Genomic DNA, 18,663 nt, shown 5'->3' with positions numbered 1-18,663 from the left:
CATCGATTGATATTGACACTTCCTTAAGCAAAAAACTCTTTAAAGCTTAAGTTGTCTTATATCTAAATATTGAATTAGTATTATTGATGTGTGCGAGCCATATGACATTTGACGATCATTACATTGGTTTTTGAAATGTCATAAACACCGCTTCATTCATACCGAGAATACGTTTGGTACAGCTTGCCCCCTCATATTATATTTATAACATATTTAATAACATAATGCAATCTTTGCAAATATGTTATTAACATATTTTCAAACATATTTATGTTATTAATTTGTTAATAATTATGTTATTGGGAGTACAACTTAAAAATTTCGTAATTTTCGCTGAAAATGTGCATTTATTTCAATAACAAAATGAAAGAATACATTATTCAAAGTATTGTCCATCGAAAGCTATGAATTTTCCCATCTTTCTGGTAGCATACGAATTCCGCGTCGGAAGAACTCCTCATCTTTTGAGGCAATACATTCATCGACCTAATTTTTGACTTCTTAGAAAGAACTGAAGTGCTGCTCAGCTAAGCCATGCGTCATTGATCGAAATAGATGGTAGTCGGAAGGAGCAATGTTTGGGCTATACGGCGGGTGGGGTTAGACATCGCACTTCAGCGTTTCAAAGTAATTTTTCACAACGATTGCAACATGTGGCCGAGCATTGTCATGCTGCAAAATCACTTTGTCGTGTCTTTGCTCGTATTCCGGTCGTTTTTCTCACAATGCTCGGCTCAAACACATTAAATGTAGTCGATATCGATCGCCCGTGATAGTTTCACCAGGTTTTAGAAGCTCATAATAAATGACACCCCGTCGATCCCTACAAATACAGAGCATTACCTTGAAACCATGAATGTCTTGCTTTGATGTCGATGGTACTGCTTCGCCGCGCTTGAAATATGCTGGTTTTCGTTTTGAGTTGTCGTAGTGTATCCACTTTTCATCCCCAGTGACAATACGGTGCAGAAAACCCTTCCTTTTTTGCCTTTGGAGCAGCTGTTCGCAAGTTAAAAATCGCCTTTCAACGTCTCTTGGCTTCAGTTCATGTGGCACCCAATTACCTTGCTTTTGAATAAACCCCAATGCCTTTAGACGTTTTGAGATGGCTGCTTGAGTTATTCCCAATGATTTGGCAAGCTCCTCTTGCGTTTGACACGGGTCTTCATCAAGTAATGTCTCCAATTCTTCATCTTCGAATTTTTTGGTTGACCTGGCCGTTCTTTGTCGCTTATGTCAAAATCACTACTTTGGGAACGTGCAAACCACTCTTGGCATGTTCTAATATTTGGGGTATATTCCGAGTAAGTTTCCTGGAGCAGACGATAACTTTCAGATCCATTTTTCTTTTGATTAAAAAAGAAAAGCGAAACTTCCCGCAAATGCTGTTTTGTTGGAACGTAATTCGATATTTTCAATGCAATAATAAAACTTGTGTGTGAAAAATTGTGTTCACTTTGACAAATCAATTTGGCGAATTTTTAAGATAGAATAGCTGTCGCTGTCAAAAACTAGTACAGATGACAATTAAGAGGTTAGTAACAAATGCGAAATTTTTAAGTTATACTCCTAATATTAAAAATGGGAAATTATTGATAGGGGAGAGTCACGTAGGCTGGGCCGTCACGTAAGTTGGGCCAGTATGATATTTTGAAATATGGCAATTGGCAACTATGATTTTTATATTGTCGAATTGTTCTCTCACTAGGAGCAAACTATTCATAATAAATGGACGTGCTAACTAGCACCCCTTGTATTTGAGCCAGAACACACAAAATTTTTGTTTTAAAAAAGTGATTTCGAAGATTTTCAAAAAGTGAAAAAGGTGTAAATTTTGCAACGACAGAAAAAGGTGAATATAAAATTCTCTCTATAGTTTTTCCTCTATTTTTATATTTCGAAGGAATTTCGAACATATCTTGTGTAGAATAAAATATATCACGTCATGTCAAAATGGTACCGAGGCACGTTGAGCCATTTTGAGTCACATAGGTTGGGCCACTATACGACGCTATGTTTTTCACAGAGAAATCCATAGAATGTTCTAGAAATTTTGAGAAAAGCCAAATGGAATGTTCTAGAAGCTCATCGAAATCTAAAAGCACCTCACCAGAATCAGTTGCCTACCTCAAAGATAGACGGCACAAGAGAGATGCTAAGAAAAAGAAGAAGGAAGAAGGCACAAAAAAGCGACAGCAAACCGCAAAGAGAGTCAATAAAAAAGCGAATACAGCCCGCACGAGCCGTCGCCTCAAAGATGAAGACGTGGATTTCTGCATGATCTGCATGCAGATTGCAGAATTTGCCAGCCAAATTGACCAACAACAACTCCATGGAGTGCAACAAGTGTCAGCGGCCATTCCATGTCAGCGTGCCAAAATTGTGACTCAGATGCCGATGTTAGTTCTGAAGAGAAACAATTAATATTTGATATTTTTGCATTATATATTCATGGCGAAAGCCTTTGTTATGAATAAATCAACCTTAAACACTTAAAATCTGGCGTTTACACTTCATTTTTTTCAACCTCTTCTCAATTTCGCATACTGGCCCAACCTACGTGACAATTTTTTTGGGGGCCAAAAATAATTTTTTCGGAAATTTGGTCATAACTTTTTTGTTTTCGAAGCAATCAATTACTCTTTTCGGCAAATTTGTAGCTCGGAATAATACCTTTCCGACGGTATATAACTATCCGTCATTTTTATTTTGAGTAAAAAATGTTAGCCAAAAAACTAAACCCGGCCCAACCTACGTGACTCTCCTTGGGCACAAATTGGGCACATTTTTTTGAATCATTTCCAAAAAATTCTGTCGTAGATGTCCCCCCGGTGAAATACCACCGTTAAAAACTATTTGGAAAATAGTGGATGGGAAGTTTTGCCCCACCCGCCGTATAGCCTAGACATTGCCCCTTCTGACTATCACTTGTTTCGATCGATGCAGAATGCCTTGTCTGGAATACGCTTCACTTCAATTGAAGATATCAAAAATTGGATTGATTCTTTCCTAACCTCAAAAAATGAGCAGTTCTTTTGGCGCGAAATCCATATGCTGCCAGAAAAATGGGAAAAGGTTATAGCTTCCGATGGCCAATACTTTGAATGACATGTTATTTACAGAATTTATGAAAAAAAGTATACAGTTGTGAGCGTTGGTTGTGCTCCGGCAGCTCCCTCGATTTCAACGTTTGCAACATTTGGTAGCCATGTTTTGAAGAAGCGTTGCTTCTTTGACACCAAACGACCTGCATTCGGTCCATCTCGAAGAGTTGCAGCAATGACATCGCCTATATCACGCATCTCGCGCCACATTCGTTCAATTGTTCATCGCATTTGTAGTAATCGTTTGCTCACATTGGTTACGATGGTTCGTGGTAGTCCAACAATTGGATTTGGTACACAACCCACACATGTCTTGTATCGATCACGTCGAGTTTGTTGTGGAAATCGTTTGAAACACAATGGACAATGTTGTGATGTCATGTACTCATCGACCATTCGAATGATGCAATTGCCACGTTTCATAATGGCCGCAAGCAGCTTCCGTGTGCCTGGACATCGCACATGTTTCTTGATCTTAATCGGCGAATTAGCTGGTGTTGATCCGCTGGCTCCCATGTAGAAAATTGATGGTTGATTGTGAACCATTTTGCATGCCGTTTTGTCGATTGCACGAACCGATTCGATATGCTTGTCCAGTCCCAAGCGTGCATACTGTTTGGTTGAGTATGTTTCAATGCCATCATTCATTACACGTAATCGATGTTCAATGTACGAACGCCATGATGGTCCTTTTAGCGATGGCCTTTCACCAATCATAGCTGCAATTCGATTACGATCGGCTTGCTCTTCGAAAGAAAACAATCTTGTGATTCGTTCGGCTTTTGCATTACGTCGGCCTTGTTTCGCATCCCAGTGATATCGCTTGCTGGATATACGCAAATTCACCTAACAAAATGAAAACAACAAAAACAACATTGTATTCACAATCACAATCGCTTTCATTCATTATTAAATGACAAATTTACCTCTTCTTTGGTATGCAAATCTCGTCGTACGGAAGCGTTCCACGTTCGCATACCCGGATCACATCCAACAGCATATTTCAACTCATTGCTGTCATACATTGCCTTGATTTCGTCATCTGTTGTCTCGACTGGTGGTACTTTCGGTTTTTTGTACATCAACGGTACAGATACGCCATCGGAACAAATTTGAGAATCGAATTCCTTTTTGTTGTGCACAAGTTTGAGAATTTTCTCCACATCGAAGAATAAATTCCAACTTAGGATTTTATTTGTGCGGAATTCGTTGCTCGTGATGTTTTTGAAATTTGTTGTTCCGTCTTTACGTGTCCGTTTACCGCACTTTCGAGGCACCAATTTCGCATTCGATAGGATAACGTACAATGCGTCGGTGTCAATTCGAATGTGCCGACGCTGAAAAGTGCACATCGGCACAACGACAAAGTTTTTTATTTGCGGTTTATCGCGACGATCTTCGTATGCAAAGTGAAAGTTCCGAATATCGCGCTGAATTTCCGACCACATGCGAATCGACTTGAACCAATCCTCTTTCACAAAGTCACGGATATTGCAATCGTCCGGTGCTCCCAATCAACGCAATTCATCCAATAGTTCACCCAATCGCATCTCACGTTCAACGTCGCCAATTGCGGTGTTTCGACGACGATAAGTATAATTGATGGCATTTTTTATATCTTCCTCGTCGTAGTATGGCAATTCGAATTCGATCATACCGTACAAATTGTTGAAATAATTGTACTTGATGGCGTAGTCGTTGAGTTCGAATGCTCTCATTTTAAAAAACTTCCGCAATCGAGACTCGCAATGCGTTGTCAGGTTCGTTTTGACATTGTCGTAGTACTAATCCCATATATATTTAAAACCGTTCCCGAACCCACCGTTTGTGGGCCAGTCAATGTGTGCAGCGTCGACAATGTTGCGGAAACCAGGTAACATAAGCGATATGTTACCAATGTTATCGACAAGAACGGCCTTAAAACAGTTGTGTATGATCGTTGATGGTTCATCGGTTTCAAAAAAATCATAGTTGAAATCGTCGAGTGCTTCATTGACCTATTCAAGAAACACAGAACACATAGAGAGAGAGAGACAAACAATCAAATCGATTCATATAAATACAATGGATCGCATAGTGCCGAAAAAATGATGAAATAATGAAGAAAAATAAAATTTGGTCAAAGAAATGTGTGTACTTACCTTCATCAAAAATAGTAACGATGCAAGGCATGCGATCTTCGTAGCCTTCACCGATAAGTTCGAAATGATTGCGACAATTACATCCCGATATCGTTCACGGATAATTGATGGCAGTCCTTGCTTTATACACCTTTGGTCGGCGTTTGGATCAGCCTTCTTGTGACGACCCATTTTGCAGTCTATTTCAAAATTTAAAAAAAAAACGGAAAAAAGAAAGAAAAAATGCGTTAAATAATTATATAAACAATTGAAGGCTACACACAACGTCAAATCGCAATTTCAAAGCACAAAACACACAATAGAGAGTACAACAATAACAATGATTGAATGGCCAAACAGTTTAAATCAACTTGCCTTGTGAGGATTTTTCGCTAAACTGAATTCGATTCGCAATATTCGACAGTCAAAAATCCAATGGCATCAAATTTGAAGTTAATACACAGTCAAATTCACACAACAAAGACATATAAAATGAAGAATGCACTTCCACACAAATAAAATGAATCGCTTATAATAAAAGTAGTGAATGAGAAAAAGTGAAAATAAAAGTCGAACATAAAGTTTTTTTTATATAGACAAAATCCATACAAAAAAAACTTTATGTTCGACTTTTATTTTCACTTTTTCTCATTCACTACTTTTATTCTAAGCGGTTCAAATGAACTTCCTATCAATTCGATACAAAATACACTGTAATGCCGCTTTGATTTCTTACTGTGTGACTTTGGAAATGTTCTGTTATTTTAAAAACAAAACAAGAACAAGCACAAAATTCACCGTAAATAAATATATTCTTTGCAAATTCACAATATCTACGTTGAAATTAGAAGAAAGAATTCTGTTTGTTTGAACTAAAAATCCACGATGCATTCTCAAAACAAAGCACATTTTAAAATGTAAACAAAATTATGATGTTTGCATCTTTTTTCAAACTGACGATGGTTGAACGGCAACTGTCAAATTCAATTCGAATGTCTCTCAGATTTCGAAATTCGAAATTCATATACGTTCATGAATACGAAAGTATTTAAAAAAATAAATGCTAAGTGCCGTTTAAAAAAAATTCTTTTGCAGAAAATTAAATCAAATCACTCAAATCTAATTTGTTTGCAGAGAATGGATTTTATTGCGGTAAATAAATCATTAAATTTGAAATACAAAAACTTAACGTACAGTACACATATTGGGTGGCGATCATATTATACGGTCAGAGTATGTTTTTGTATGGTAGTAAACAAGTGGAACGAATCATTCCATTGGAAGTTGTAATTATACTGGAAACTACACACAAAATCTACGTTCCATTTGACACGGAAATGACCACTAAACCGGGCCAAAGCGTTACATTTTTTAACGTTAAAATGTCCTAAAAACGTTACATATTTGTCCAAATTTGGTTAGAATGAAATGGCAATTGATTTTTCACTCTTTCAACTTCATTCCTTGGTGACGAAACTTGTCGAAAAAAATCGTCTGTGTTCAAATTATATATATACAAAACAGGCGACAATGTTTCGAAACCATTTATTCTGTAGTCTCTTTGCGGTAATTTACCAAATCAGTTTTAGTTATAACACACTTTATAAACGTATCCATTTTGAACCAAAATAAAATCCCGATAAATTGCAAAACATGATTCATAAGTATTAGATCAATTCCTTCAACTTGAAGTTGAGATGAATTTAATAAGTTACGTTTTCATGGTATGTGTTTTTATTCAATAATACGCTCGCATTCTATTCTTATCAAAAAAAAGTGATAAGATACACACAAATACAATGACAAAAGCAACACTCATCTCTCAGCCACAATACATTGTCGTCGGCTCCTTACGGCGTGAGTATGCATTCACATTAACGAATAATCGTTTAATCATTTTTTTTTCTTCGTATGATTTTTCAAAATTCTTTCTTTAATTCATTTGAAAATTTGATTTTTTTCAATTAAAATTTAATTTCTTAATTTTCTCCAAAGAAACTCTTTGACATTGGGCTGCACATTCATTTCATAGATTTGGTATCAGTTCACATTCAGACTTCACTGTGACATGTACACACAAGCTACACGAGTCACGCACCAACAAATACAACGTCTTTTTTTGATGCTCTCTGTGTGTAGACGTCAACTGTAGTAACCAAGCAATAGAAAGAAAAAAAAACTCTCGTTCAGCCATATTGAAAGAGTCTTTTATCGAGGTACTTTTTTTGGTGATAAAACGGTGAAGAAAACAATAAATAAAACACATATTAAAAATGCCCAACCAAGAAATGGATGAAGTTGAGAGAGCAAAAGTGCATGATTTTGGGAACATGAAGTTCAAGCCAGAAATTCAGAATTTTATTGATAAAAGTCATTTGAAAAAACCATCAAACGGTAAGTTCACATGTAATGGTGAATAACACGAAAAATAGCTAAGTTTGGTAGTTAAAAGAGCTAAATTTGGTAGTTAGAAGGAAAAAAATGAAAAAAGAAATAATGTGTGTATATTTTCTATTTCATTTTTCAGCCGATGTGAAGTGTATTCATCGATTTGTGGATGGATTTAACATCGTTTGCGGGGCCAAACTAAGTAAGACTATCATGTGACAAATGTGTTTCCGTTCCTCAACGAATGTTATTGTATTGATTGTTTTCAGATATGGACAAAAGTGATGTGCTCGTGCTAGCAACCTCGCAGCTATTGGAACCAACGAAAAATATTGAAATATTAGTCATTTGTTCCTCTTCAGATTTTGCTAATGGAATCAAAAAAAGTTACAAGGAATTAAATGTAGAATCGAAAGTTTACATCTGCTCTGAAAAAGAAGATATCATAATCGAGACACTGAAAGCAGAGACACCACACACCGTTATCGGCACTCTTGATTGTATTTCAAAGCTTATTGAAATGAAGGAAATCGAGTGGGAGCATTTGAAATACTTAATTTGGGATGAATTTGACAAAATTTCGGAACCAGTGGGTTAGCCTAATCTTGAACAAACGACAAATTGATCGTTGGACAAATTAATCCTCTCTTTCTTTCTCCTTCTCTCTCTCTCTCTCTCTCTCTCTTTCATCTCTCACACACAAAACATACGAAACATTCGTAGGAATTCGTTACGCATTAGTCAAGGACATATTACAAAAAACTCCGCAAATTAAACGATTCATGATGTTTGCTTCACGTGAATTTGGTGAAGAAGAACGAAATATATGCAAGGCGATTTTGAAACATGTACGTAAATATAAATTAAACACGCGAACGGTTTTAATCTCACGCTTTGTACAACAGCCTGATTTCGTGGATTTCATCGTCGCTGATCCATCTCCAATCGATTTCGGTTGGAAGTAATTGAAAAAAAAATTGACATTTTCCTTTCTTTTTCTCTCTTTTTTCGGTTTATGTTTTCCCTACTCCCATAATAATTATAATAAATAGCCAATATTCGTCGATAATGAGACCAAATTGATTTTGCATGGTTTGCGTCATTATTACATCAAAACTCAAGAGCATGAGAAGGTCAAGAAGATATTAGAATTGCTGGAAGCAATGAACCCCGATAAAGCAGTTATTTTTGTGAATTCGCATGCAGCTGAATATAAAGAAATCTTTTCATACCAACCGAAATATGAACAGGTATCATTTGCATTCATCTTTTGTAGTTTACATACCATGCAAGTCTCTTAAAATCATTGCTTTTAAACAGTTTTATCAGCGCATTTTGATCACAACTCATTTGAACGCACATAATACGAAGAATATTCAAGGAGTCAAGATGATTATCAACTACGATTTGCCAAACGATGCCGATGCATACATTGATCGTGTGAACTGTGTTGCAATGAACCGCTCAACAATCATTACATTCGTTTCAAATGAGTAAATATCTACAAAATGAACGGATCTTATTGAATTTCTTCTTTGATTCGCAATTATGCCAATATTTTACTAATTCAATGTATTGATTTGAATAGGGATGCTGAAATGTTGGAAAAAATTCAAAAGCGTTTCGATATCAAAATGACGGAAGTTTCTGAAGTAACTGCAGTCGTATCCTGGGTTTATCGATTCGAAAGGTTTTTAGATAGTTTGATCTGTTGTTTTATTTCTTGGTGTGAATTACTTCATTAAAGTTAAATTGGTTTTCAATCTCAGTTTAGCACATTCATTTGCAAGCACTTCATTTTTAAAGCCCTTTTTTCAATTGTTATTATTTAGGAATATTGTAGTAAACGAATGAATTTTAATGAATTTTAATGAATTTTAATGAATTATATTAATTTTTATAGGCTTCATTGCCCACCACTTTCTCGGGATATGGTTCAAGTTTTATACCAGAAAATAAAGAGTATTACAAAAAAATGAGCAAAAGATGCATATATCGTATACTTGGATGGTTTTAATGCTTAAAATAGCACACTTTTCATCAATTAATAGAAATTAATTTGATGGAGTACTCCAATCTCTAATCTCGTGTGTTACGTGTATTATTAGAAACTTACTTATGGGTTCAACTGAACGAGACATTTTTTCACTCCAATGAAAAAGGATATGATTTACGCGGATACCTGAACTATTTTAATCAAACTTGCGTAGTCATCTATTTTTAAGGAATGTTTTTTTTAATTTGACGTCATATGTTTATTTTCGGAATATCTTTTTAATCATGATTGAAAATGACTGCAGTCAAATTTCATAGAGATAATGAATAAATGCAATTATTTTATGAAACAAAAATGTTATTTGTATTTCATCGGTCGGAATGTGTGTACTTATGTTACACTACCATTATGATAAAGGCAAGAATCGTCTTCAGTGGAACATTTCGAATGTCGACTCTTCAAATCCGGCTGGTTCAATGGAATTCAGTTGCCCATCATCCATTTCGGCCGATTTCTTCCCGGTTGAAGTGACATTTGTATCAAAAGTACCATATGCTGAACTGAAAGTCTTACAAGTTACGAAAATTGAAGATGGTTCAACTGTACCATTCTCAGTGGAAACCGGTGGAAACGGTATTTTATCCAGAAAAATATGAAATTGTCTAAAGTGAATCACATCCATTCAATTGCAAATTATGTATCATTAATATTCCAATGCGCGAAATTATTATTCGGAAGGTGTTATTATTTCAAATTACTATTACAAAATACAATATGCTTATTCATTGTCAAATAAATTGATTTTATTTTGAACACCGACATTTCATGTGGATTTTTTTCATCGAATCAAAGAATAAGCAGCCCAATTATTTTGATTTCTCTTTCTCTTACGGAGGCTGAAAGAAAAAAGATTTGCCGTGTATTGAGTAGAAACATTGTTCGATGCAAACTAACTTACTTTTTTTTATTGACCTCTTTGAAATCTTCCTTCTCGTCTACAAATGGGACATTTCGATGCTTCGGTTTGGGCGTTTTCCCATTCAAACCAACAAGTAATACATGTTTCCATATGTTTGCACGGCAATAAAAGTGCTTTTTTCTTATTTTCGCAGCATAATATGCAATCCTCATCTTCTTCTTCAACTTCTTGAGGTCCCGAAATAATATACTTGAAATTGCCAACTCCTCTCCAGAAAATTGGATCACCGTTTTTCAACAAAAATCCAAATTTTTTTCCACGATGACTTACATTCAGGGTACCGTGTACACCGATTAAACATTCATTCGGTTCAATATTTGTTGGACTATTTAACACTTTGCCGATTCCAGGTTTAGTGTTATTATTCATTTCTGCCATTATAAAAAGTCGCTTAGTAGATGTTACGAGATGGATGAAAAATGCAATTCCATGTACATCATTTAAAGGACCCAAATTTTCATCGCTCTCATATTTTACGTATATGTCAACATCTCCCATCTGATTCCACATTCCTACCTTTATGGAGGTATGGATTACTTGAACATAATCAGCAGCTCCACATAGAGCAGGTTTTATTGGAACCAAAGCTATGTGAAATCGAAGCATGCTTTAGGAATGCTTTTTTGACTGAATATTTGTATAGAATACATACCCAATAAGATTCGGACCTTTCCATCCGTTCTTTTGAATAAATATTCACAAGTGTAACCAGCGATGTGCGCACCAAAACCAAAACCAGTCACATCAACATGAGATAAATTCTTAACACATTTATTTCTGGTCGACATCGCACATTTTTCACCTATGTCCAACACCAAGTCACGAGCCATCTTTGCAACATATTCAGGTCGACGGGTTTTCACCATTCTACATATAGCAGAATTTATTTTTGTATCTGTCGATGAATTTGTCACGTACGTATACGATACAATACAAATATTGTTTCCAGATGCCTCGAACCATTCTTCAAAGCAAAGAAATTTTCGTTTTACACAGTAGTGAGGAATTTTATTATATTCTTTGCACTGCTGTTTATCAGGAGAATGATAGAGAGAAAAACTTACCATTTGCAAATGTTGAATGCGATCCTATGGGAAACAAACGATTGATATTTAGATATAGCTCAAAATAATTTGGTAAAAGACAAATGCTAGTGTGGTGTCTTTACCGTTTACTGAATCGAATATATTCTCAATGCCGTGAAAGAGTAACGATAGACCTTTTCCATTATCTAACCGGTCAACTTAAGCCGAAGGAATGCTTCCATTGACTTCAGCCACATAGAATTTACGTTGACTGCAAAATAATGCGTTGTTATTTTAACTTGCAAGGGATACAAATAAACATTCAATACATACGAATCGGTTGTTATACACATAAAATAAATTGAATCTCCTTTCTATTGAAATTTATCGATATTAAAATTGTCGGCTGGTTTTTTTGAGCTTGATGATGATGAAGAAGACATGGCACTTCCACCAAAAACACCATACAATTATGTTGCAAAAATTTTAACGTGCAAGAAAATATACATTTTTTTCCCTTTGCTGCAAGTATTTCCAAAAAAATAAAGACAAGCGTCTCAAGCGAACGAACTTTAATTAACTATATACTAAAGGCAGTGTATACTTATAAAAGAAGAAAATGAAAAATTGTAAAAGATGAAGTGACAACTTAGAATACTTTTTTTTAATGAATGACGTTATAAATTATAGATGGAATTTTCTTATAATTCCATTAAGGTTAAAACAATAAAAAGTAAACGAGTCTTATACACCCAAACAAAACTGGGAAATACTAACAATGGATTAATAAGAAATCAAATTTATTTATTTCAATAATCACTCATTTTTATCATATTACTAATTACAAGGAAATTCAAAACTTTGTCTTAATTGCGACATCAATTTATTAGAATGTGCGAAATATTTTAAACATTTACAGTGAACCGAAAACATGTGCCTAACATTTATCACATAAACGTGGAAGGTAGACGGTTTTCTTTATATAAAAAGGTGTTATAATTTGTATTTACTTTATAAAAGACAATATGACGCAATTCATTGTCAAATAAATTGGTTTACACGTTATTTAAAGCAACCATCATGAGTCCCTGTATATTGATATAGGCGAGAAAAATGTCTACATGTATGAAATAAGAAATCTTAACTACAAATAACTACATGTTTGATAGTTTCCTCGCATAATATCGATAAAATACCGAATCTTATGCCCCTCCCACCAGGCCAGAAGGTGCACTATAGTCGGGAGAGGTGCATGCGGTTAGTCACAAATGAAATTAAAAGAAATCTACAAAAATGTTAGTATAAATAGAAAACTATGCAAAAGGTCATGCAAAAATGGCCATTATTTCATACGGTCACTGTGGGACCTAAACTTGACATAACCAGGACAAATGCATATTCGTTGAAAAGGTCTTAAAGTAAGCTCTCAAGTGGTGTCAATTGCGACTTAAAAATGTCATGTGGACCCCCACAAATTGGCCACCCGGCCAAATTGGCAAAAAACCAAAAATTGGGGGTTGACCGCACACATAACGGGCATTTTTCCGAAAAAGACTGCATATGTTCTCTTGAAAATTTCATCAATTTAAGCCTCAAGTCAAGTGTATATTCGGAACGTTGCTTCATTGCGTCAGTATGAACTCAAAGTAAAAAGAAGAAGATAGAATTTCTGCAACGTTTCGAATATACAAATGTATATTAAGCTAATATTCACAGTACACAGAAAATATATCTACCAACTATTTTCGTAACAAAATTGATATCAGAAATTTTGTGTTTTAAATTTTGGTTTCGTCACTCGTTCTTCACCTTGATAGAGGTTTTTTATTTGATTCTCAAATACTACTCAATTTTCTATATCACCTGGTGAAATCAGAATGAAAAAAATCGCATTCCATATCATCTAAATCACGATCTGGACTTTTTTCACTGTTTGAGTGCTCTATACCGAGTCTCCGAGAGTTTCATATAAACTTGCTATGAGATGCCTATTGAATAGTAAGCGAATACCAATCGTAATTGAATCAATAGTCGTTATTTGGCTATTGCAAGGCGAGTTTATATGAAACTCTCGGAGACTCCGTATAGAGCATAAAAAGTAAAAAAAAAATCTGATTTCTTTTCTCAATTTTTATGCACAATTAAATGGCCTATATCATCTGGTGCGACTGATTGTAAAAATTTGCTATTTCTGTCACCCAAATTGTTGTTCAATGCTATCTAACTCACCCTTACATGTTATTTCTCAATGCATGGCCTTTTGTTTACAAACAACATTCTATTGACACACAACTGCATAATAAAAATTGCTGATACAATCCATTTGATTGTTTATGAAATTTGAGAATGAGAAGTTTTTTTTTTCACTTTTTGTGTATTTTATACCGAGCCTTCGAGAGTGTGAAATATTTATATCGTTAAACTGCGTCGCATATCAAAGCGAAACAAAATTCTGTTACTAAAACAAGGCAGAACAGTAGCTAGTTATCAGCACAAAATGAAACTTACACATTTTGTATAATAAAAAGTCAATGTTCTTTATTCCTTTGGTAACGAAATATTGTCTCGCTTTGATATGCAACCGTTTTGAGTCGCGTTTCGATATGCGAGTAAACAATAAGTTGTTTTTATTCTAGAACGATCAATTATTTGTATCGCAAAACTTATATCAGATTCAGTTTTCTCATGAATTCATATTTACGGTAAAAGATACGTAATAAATGCATGTTGTGGATCACAGTGCGGAAAAGTTTATCTTACGGATGAAAAATCTTTTGCGAGTACTTCTGCTATTAAATTAAAGAATATTTCGATGCCGAATATATATAGCTTGATAAAATACGCATCTACCACCGTGCGGAAAAGTTCGTCTTACTCCTGTAAGACTCTTTATTTAATATTCCAGTTAGAAAGAGCGATTACACAAAATAAGATCCAATTAATTATATCACAGCGGACGGCAGATTGCGCGAGTGACGAAACCACATTAGTGTGTTGAAAAGTCGAACTCGCTATATATACACGTAATATACGAAATACAGACCTAGAAGGTTGTTGGCCCCGGTTGATGTATGGTTGGAAAGCCCTTGGGCTATAGATCAAGAAAAAATATAGAAGTTTGAAAATCGGTCCACCTGTCTTCAAAATATGGTCCTTTCAAGAAAAGGGTCAAAATTCAGTTTCATGACCATAGATGGCACTAAATGAGGTCATTGACCTCTGAAACATCGATATTCGAATTCTAGAGCTCAATACCTTTCCAACGATATCTCAAACGTCGAAATCGGTTAATCCGTTCGAAAAAATTATTATTTTAAAAATTTCATATGAATTTCTATGAAATATCAAAATGTATGTCTGTGTGTCTGTGCACTTTTTTCGCGTACCTCTTTGAAACTTTCTGGGATTAAAGTACATAAAAAACTAAGACTTTTTTGGTCCGGCACTTTTCGATTTGGCCGCCATGTTGGCCATGGCCGGCCTCTAAAAGTCACTTTTCGACTTTTTTTCCTATGGTCACCGAAGCGCCATGATTTGACACCCCCCGGACATATGCATATCATTGGAAAGGTCTTGAAGTGAGCTATCGAATGAAGTCATTTGCGGTCCAAAAATTTCAATTTGGGGTGGCCAAATTGGCCAAAAACCAAAAAGTTACCGTTTGGACGGACACATAATGGTCATTAGCTCGAAAACTAGCCTTTCTTGGTCACTTGAAAATTTCATCGATTTTTAGGCCCAAGTCTAAGCTATAAAATACCGCATAGCTCATATCTCAGAAAATTCTTGTTTTCGAGATATGGCCTTTGATAGTCCGAATATGACCAAAAATGGCCAAAAATGACAAAAAATGTTACTTTTAACATTTGAAGTATTTTATGGGCCAAAATGTACCTCAATGACTCTGTAAATATGCTCTGTGACTAGCCAAACAAAATTGAATAAAATATCGACCGTTTTGGATAGCTATTCCACCAAAAATCGGCCAAATGTACCAAAATTCGAATTTTCACAAAAATGTCTAGATGTATGAAATATGAAATTTTTACAACAAATAACTACATGATTGATAGTTTCCTCGCATAAGATCGATAAAATACCGAATCTTATGTCCCCTCCCACCAGGCCAGAAGGTGAACTATCGTCGGGAGAGGTACATGCGGTTAGTCACAAATGAAATTAAAAGAAATCTACAAAAATGTTGGTAAATGGCAAAATATGCAAAAGGTCATGCAAAAATGGCCAATATTTCATGCAGTCGCTGTGGGACCTAGACTTGACATAACCAGGACAAATGCATATTCGTTCGAAAGGTCTTAAAGTAAGTTCTCAAGTGGTGTCAATTGCGACTTAAAAATTTCTTGTGTGGGTGGCCAAATTGGCAAAAAACCAAAAATTGACCGTTGACCGCACACATAACCGGCATTTTTCGGAAAAGACTGCATAGGTTCTCTTGAAAATTTCATCAATTAAAGCCTCAAGTCAAAGATAAAACAATATGCATACCACATACCACTGAAAAATACCTCTGTTCCTCATTATGAACCATAATTTGTATAAATTTGGTCCAAAAATAACCTAAAAAAAAATATTCTTCTTTAACTTGGAAAATAGCGCTTACAAAACTATTGATATCAAATAAAAAACCTCTATCAAGGTGAAGAACGAGTGACGAAACCAAAATTTGAAACACAAAATTTCTTATATCGATTTTGTGACGAAAATAGTTGGTAGATATATTTTCTGTGTACTGTGAATATAAACTTAATATACATTTGTAAATTCGGAACGTTGATAGAGGTTTTTTATTTGATATTTATCAGTATAATATATGATTTTATATATCGTTATTAATACCATCCGTAAAAACATTGTTAATACGAAAAATTATGTCATTTTTTCTAATTCCCGCTCTAAACGCATACTCACCTAGGGGGGAGACACCCGCGAATCCATTCACCTTTTGTGTCGGATTTGTACGATTAGTATGATTACAAAATTTTACAAAGATTCACATTCGATTCAAATTTTTGATTTAAATTGCTATGATTCCAATGATTTGCACAGATTCGTAAAGATCCACAGATTCATTAAATATTCACATTTTTGTGTTTTTTCTTTTGACCCACAAATGTATATGTTGATTTTATAGAAAATAAATATGCTAGCAGATATAAATTAAAATAGAATTCAATTATTTTTGTTTATGCAATGATTTCATTTTTACCGACTTTTAACAATGGAATAAAATTCAACTCAACAATCAACACATTTTATATTATTGACAAAGTGACTTTGTCAAAGTCCCAATGATTCATGAGATTCTTCGGATCCTTCGGATTCTTCGGATTTGTGAGTTTTGTGTTTTTTATTATAATTCTAATGGAATCGTTGGAATCAATGAAATTATACAATTGAGTATTTTAATATAGATTTTTCATTTTGAATTGGTGTCTACCCCCTAGATACTCACTCCTTCGAACCTTGAATAAAATAATGCTATTGTTTTTTTAACAATTTATATATATTTGCACTCGCAATCTCTTACATCAATCACTGTGAGTGCTTCATATTGATCAGATCCTCCGGTCACTTCGAATCCCCACAATATATCAACGAAAGACATGCGTCTTTGGTCATCATCACTACTTCCACTTATCCTGAGCTCAAAAGCACAATTATCAAATGGTATTTCTCGTTTTAAATATCTTTCGAAATATTTTTCATCTGTATTACTATTTTTGGTAGAAAAAAAAAACATTCGTTAAAGTTATTTATTCAAACACTTTTATTTTTCTTAAACAAACCTGCTTCGGTAAAGGATCTTGGACACATGTTCCAATGTCATTTTGACCTGAATTGAAATGTGATTATATTGAAATAAATGATCTTCGTGATGATATGGATCGTACGAAATATGTTAGATGCGAAACACAACTTCCATTCATTTTTCCTATAGCAATATATTTTTTATCACCACTCAAAATTGAATCAACATTTTCTAACTCTCTTTGCAGTTAACTGATTAAATAAACCGATTTAACAATTGATTACTTATATCTACAATCAACCCACGCTCAAAAATAATTTAAGATTTTAATGAATGATTCTAATTTTGGCCACATTAATGTGCGTTTATTTTAAATACGACTTTAGTGACATTAATTGACCGTAAAATAAAGTAATTAGTTGATAAAAACTGCTTCCAAAACGTCATTAGAAGTAAGCGTCTTTGCTGCTCGTTCAGAAATTTTCGTAGATGCATGATCAGTGTTATTTATCAATTTTAAAACTTCGCTTCGATTTAAATTTGATAGATCTTTCTCTGGTTTTTTATACTTAAGAAAATTAACTCTGAAAGATGAAAGAAAAAAGATGTATTTTTTTTATATTCAAACATTGTAAGTCTTGATGCTACGATCAGATGAAGTACGATAAAATGAATTACGATCAGATGAATTACCTATTATCATAAGGTAAATATGGGCTCTCATATATCCTACAAAATGTTTTAAATAAGATGGAGATGGTGATTCACATTTTTTTAACTAATCGATTTAATAAAAACCAACCCCAAAGTATTCCCATTAATCAACTCAGCTTGTGAACTTAAAACTTCTGCAATGAAATCTTCATTCCATGCATCCTTTTCATTTTTCCATTTTATCCCACCAGGTAAAATGACTGGTCTTTCTTTTGGTGTTTTCGTAAATGGCATTTCCACTTTTTTTCGTTCATTCTGAAAATATATAACATGTTTGGAAATGTGTTATAAACGAAAATTATTTAAATTATACCTGCTTCTTGTCAATAAACCATTTTTGTTTTTCTTCAAAGCAAACCTTTTCAATTTTAACCATGTTAATTTTGTCCTCTTGACTTATAACACATGATTCAATTGGTGAGTCACTGTGCCTCGTTTCGATAGTAAAATTAGAGTCCAATGTCTCAATATTATCTTTTTTCTCTTCTTCTACGTTCGTATCGTTCAAAAGATCATCTTCATTATTTTGTTCTTGCAGCGAACAAAGAATTTTAGGTTTAATTTCTG

General features: G+C 34.4%; 5 protein-coding genes across 6 annotated transcripts; 1 reads left to right on the top strand and 4 right to left on the bottom strand.

The window, feature by feature from the left end:
- Positions 1-327: 327 nt before the first annotated feature.
- LOC116346623 lies at positions 328-4,563 on the bottom strand. Its single transcript, XM_031776786.1, has 3 exons — positions 4,509-4,563; positions 4,031-4,432; positions 328-3,950 (listed from the first exon to the last, which is right to left on the bottom strand). The coding sequence occupies exons 2-3, from the start codon at positions 4,184-4,186 to the stop codon at positions 3,327-3,329; spliced, it is 780 nt and encodes a 259-aa protein (XP_031632646.1). The 5' UTR covers positions 4,187-4,432; positions 4,509-4,563; the 3' UTR covers positions 328-3,326.
- On the bottom strand, positions 4,563-5,718 carry LOC116346624. The gene is made up of 3 exons (XM_031776787.1): positions 5,600-5,718; positions 5,246-5,424; positions 4,563-5,101 (listed from the first exon to the last, which is right to left on the bottom strand). The coding sequence occupies exons 2-3, from the start codon at positions 5,414-5,416 to the stop codon at positions 4,889-4,891; spliced, it is 384 nt and encodes a 127-aa protein (XP_031632647.1). The 5' UTR covers positions 5,417-5,424; positions 5,600-5,718; the 3' UTR covers positions 4,563-4,888.
- Positions 5,719-6,908: 1,190 nt separating this feature from the next.
- Positions 6,909-9,963, top strand: LOC116346620 (spliceosome RNA helicase DDX39B-like). Its single transcript, XM_031776776.1, has 9 exons — positions 6,909-7,081; positions 7,220-7,618; positions 7,752-7,814; positions 7,882-8,205; positions 8,336-8,460; positions 8,665-8,862; positions 8,933-9,105; positions 9,201-9,302; positions 9,516-9,963. Exons 2-9 carry the CDS (start codon positions 7,498-7,500, stop codon positions 9,589-9,591), a joined length of 1,182 nt encoding a protein of 393 aa, XP_031632636.1. The 5' UTR covers positions 6,909-7,081; positions 7,220-7,497; the 3' UTR covers positions 9,592-9,963.
- Positions 9,964-10,455: 492 nt separating this feature from the next.
- On the bottom strand, positions 10,456-12,269 carry LOC116346619. Of its 2 annotated transcripts, XR_004201616.1 has the most exons (6): positions 11,946-12,269; positions 11,756-11,883; positions 11,652-11,675; positions 11,240-11,551; positions 10,567-11,174; positions 10,456-10,504 (listed from the first exon to the last, which is right to left on the bottom strand). XR_004201616.1 is itself a non-coding variant. In XM_031776775.1 (5 exons), the coding sequence occupies exons 4-5, from the start codon at positions 11,451-11,453 to the stop codon at positions 10,573-10,575; spliced, it is 816 nt and encodes a 271-aa protein (XP_031632635.1). In that variant the 5' UTR covers positions 11,454-11,551; positions 11,652-11,675; positions 11,756-11,883; positions 11,946-12,269; the 3' UTR covers positions 10,475-10,572. The 2 variants fall into 2 exon arrangements, 1 of the variants encoding a protein (XP_031632635.1); XM_031776775.1 differs by having other exon boundaries at positions 10,475-11,174.
- Positions 12,270-17,712: 5,443 nt separating this feature from the next.
- On the bottom strand, positions 17,713-18,655 carry LOC116346621. Its single transcript, XM_031776779.1, has 4 exons — positions 18,410-18,655; positions 18,185-18,351; positions 18,076-18,111; positions 17,713-17,966 (listed from the first exon to the last, which is right to left on the bottom strand). Exons 1-4 carry the CDS (start codon positions 18,470-18,472, stop codon positions 17,798-17,800), a joined length of 435 nt encoding a protein of 144 aa, XP_031632639.1. The 5' UTR covers positions 18,473-18,655; the 3' UTR covers positions 17,713-17,797.
- Between the last annotated feature and the right edge of the window lie 8 nt (positions 18,656-18,663).

Source organism: Contarinia nasturtii, unplaced genomic scaffold, assembly GCF_009176525.2.
Source record: "Contarinia nasturtii isolate CC-2019 unplaced genomic scaffold, AAFC_CNas_1.1 Cnas_scaffold_1613, whole genome shotgun sequence".
Taxonomy (NCBI): Eukaryota; Metazoa; Arthropoda; class Insecta; order Diptera; family Cecidomyiidae; genus Contarinia; species Contarinia nasturtii.
Note: the sequence above shows the minus strand (reverse complement) of the source record. Positions and strands in the feature narration are given on the sequence as shown.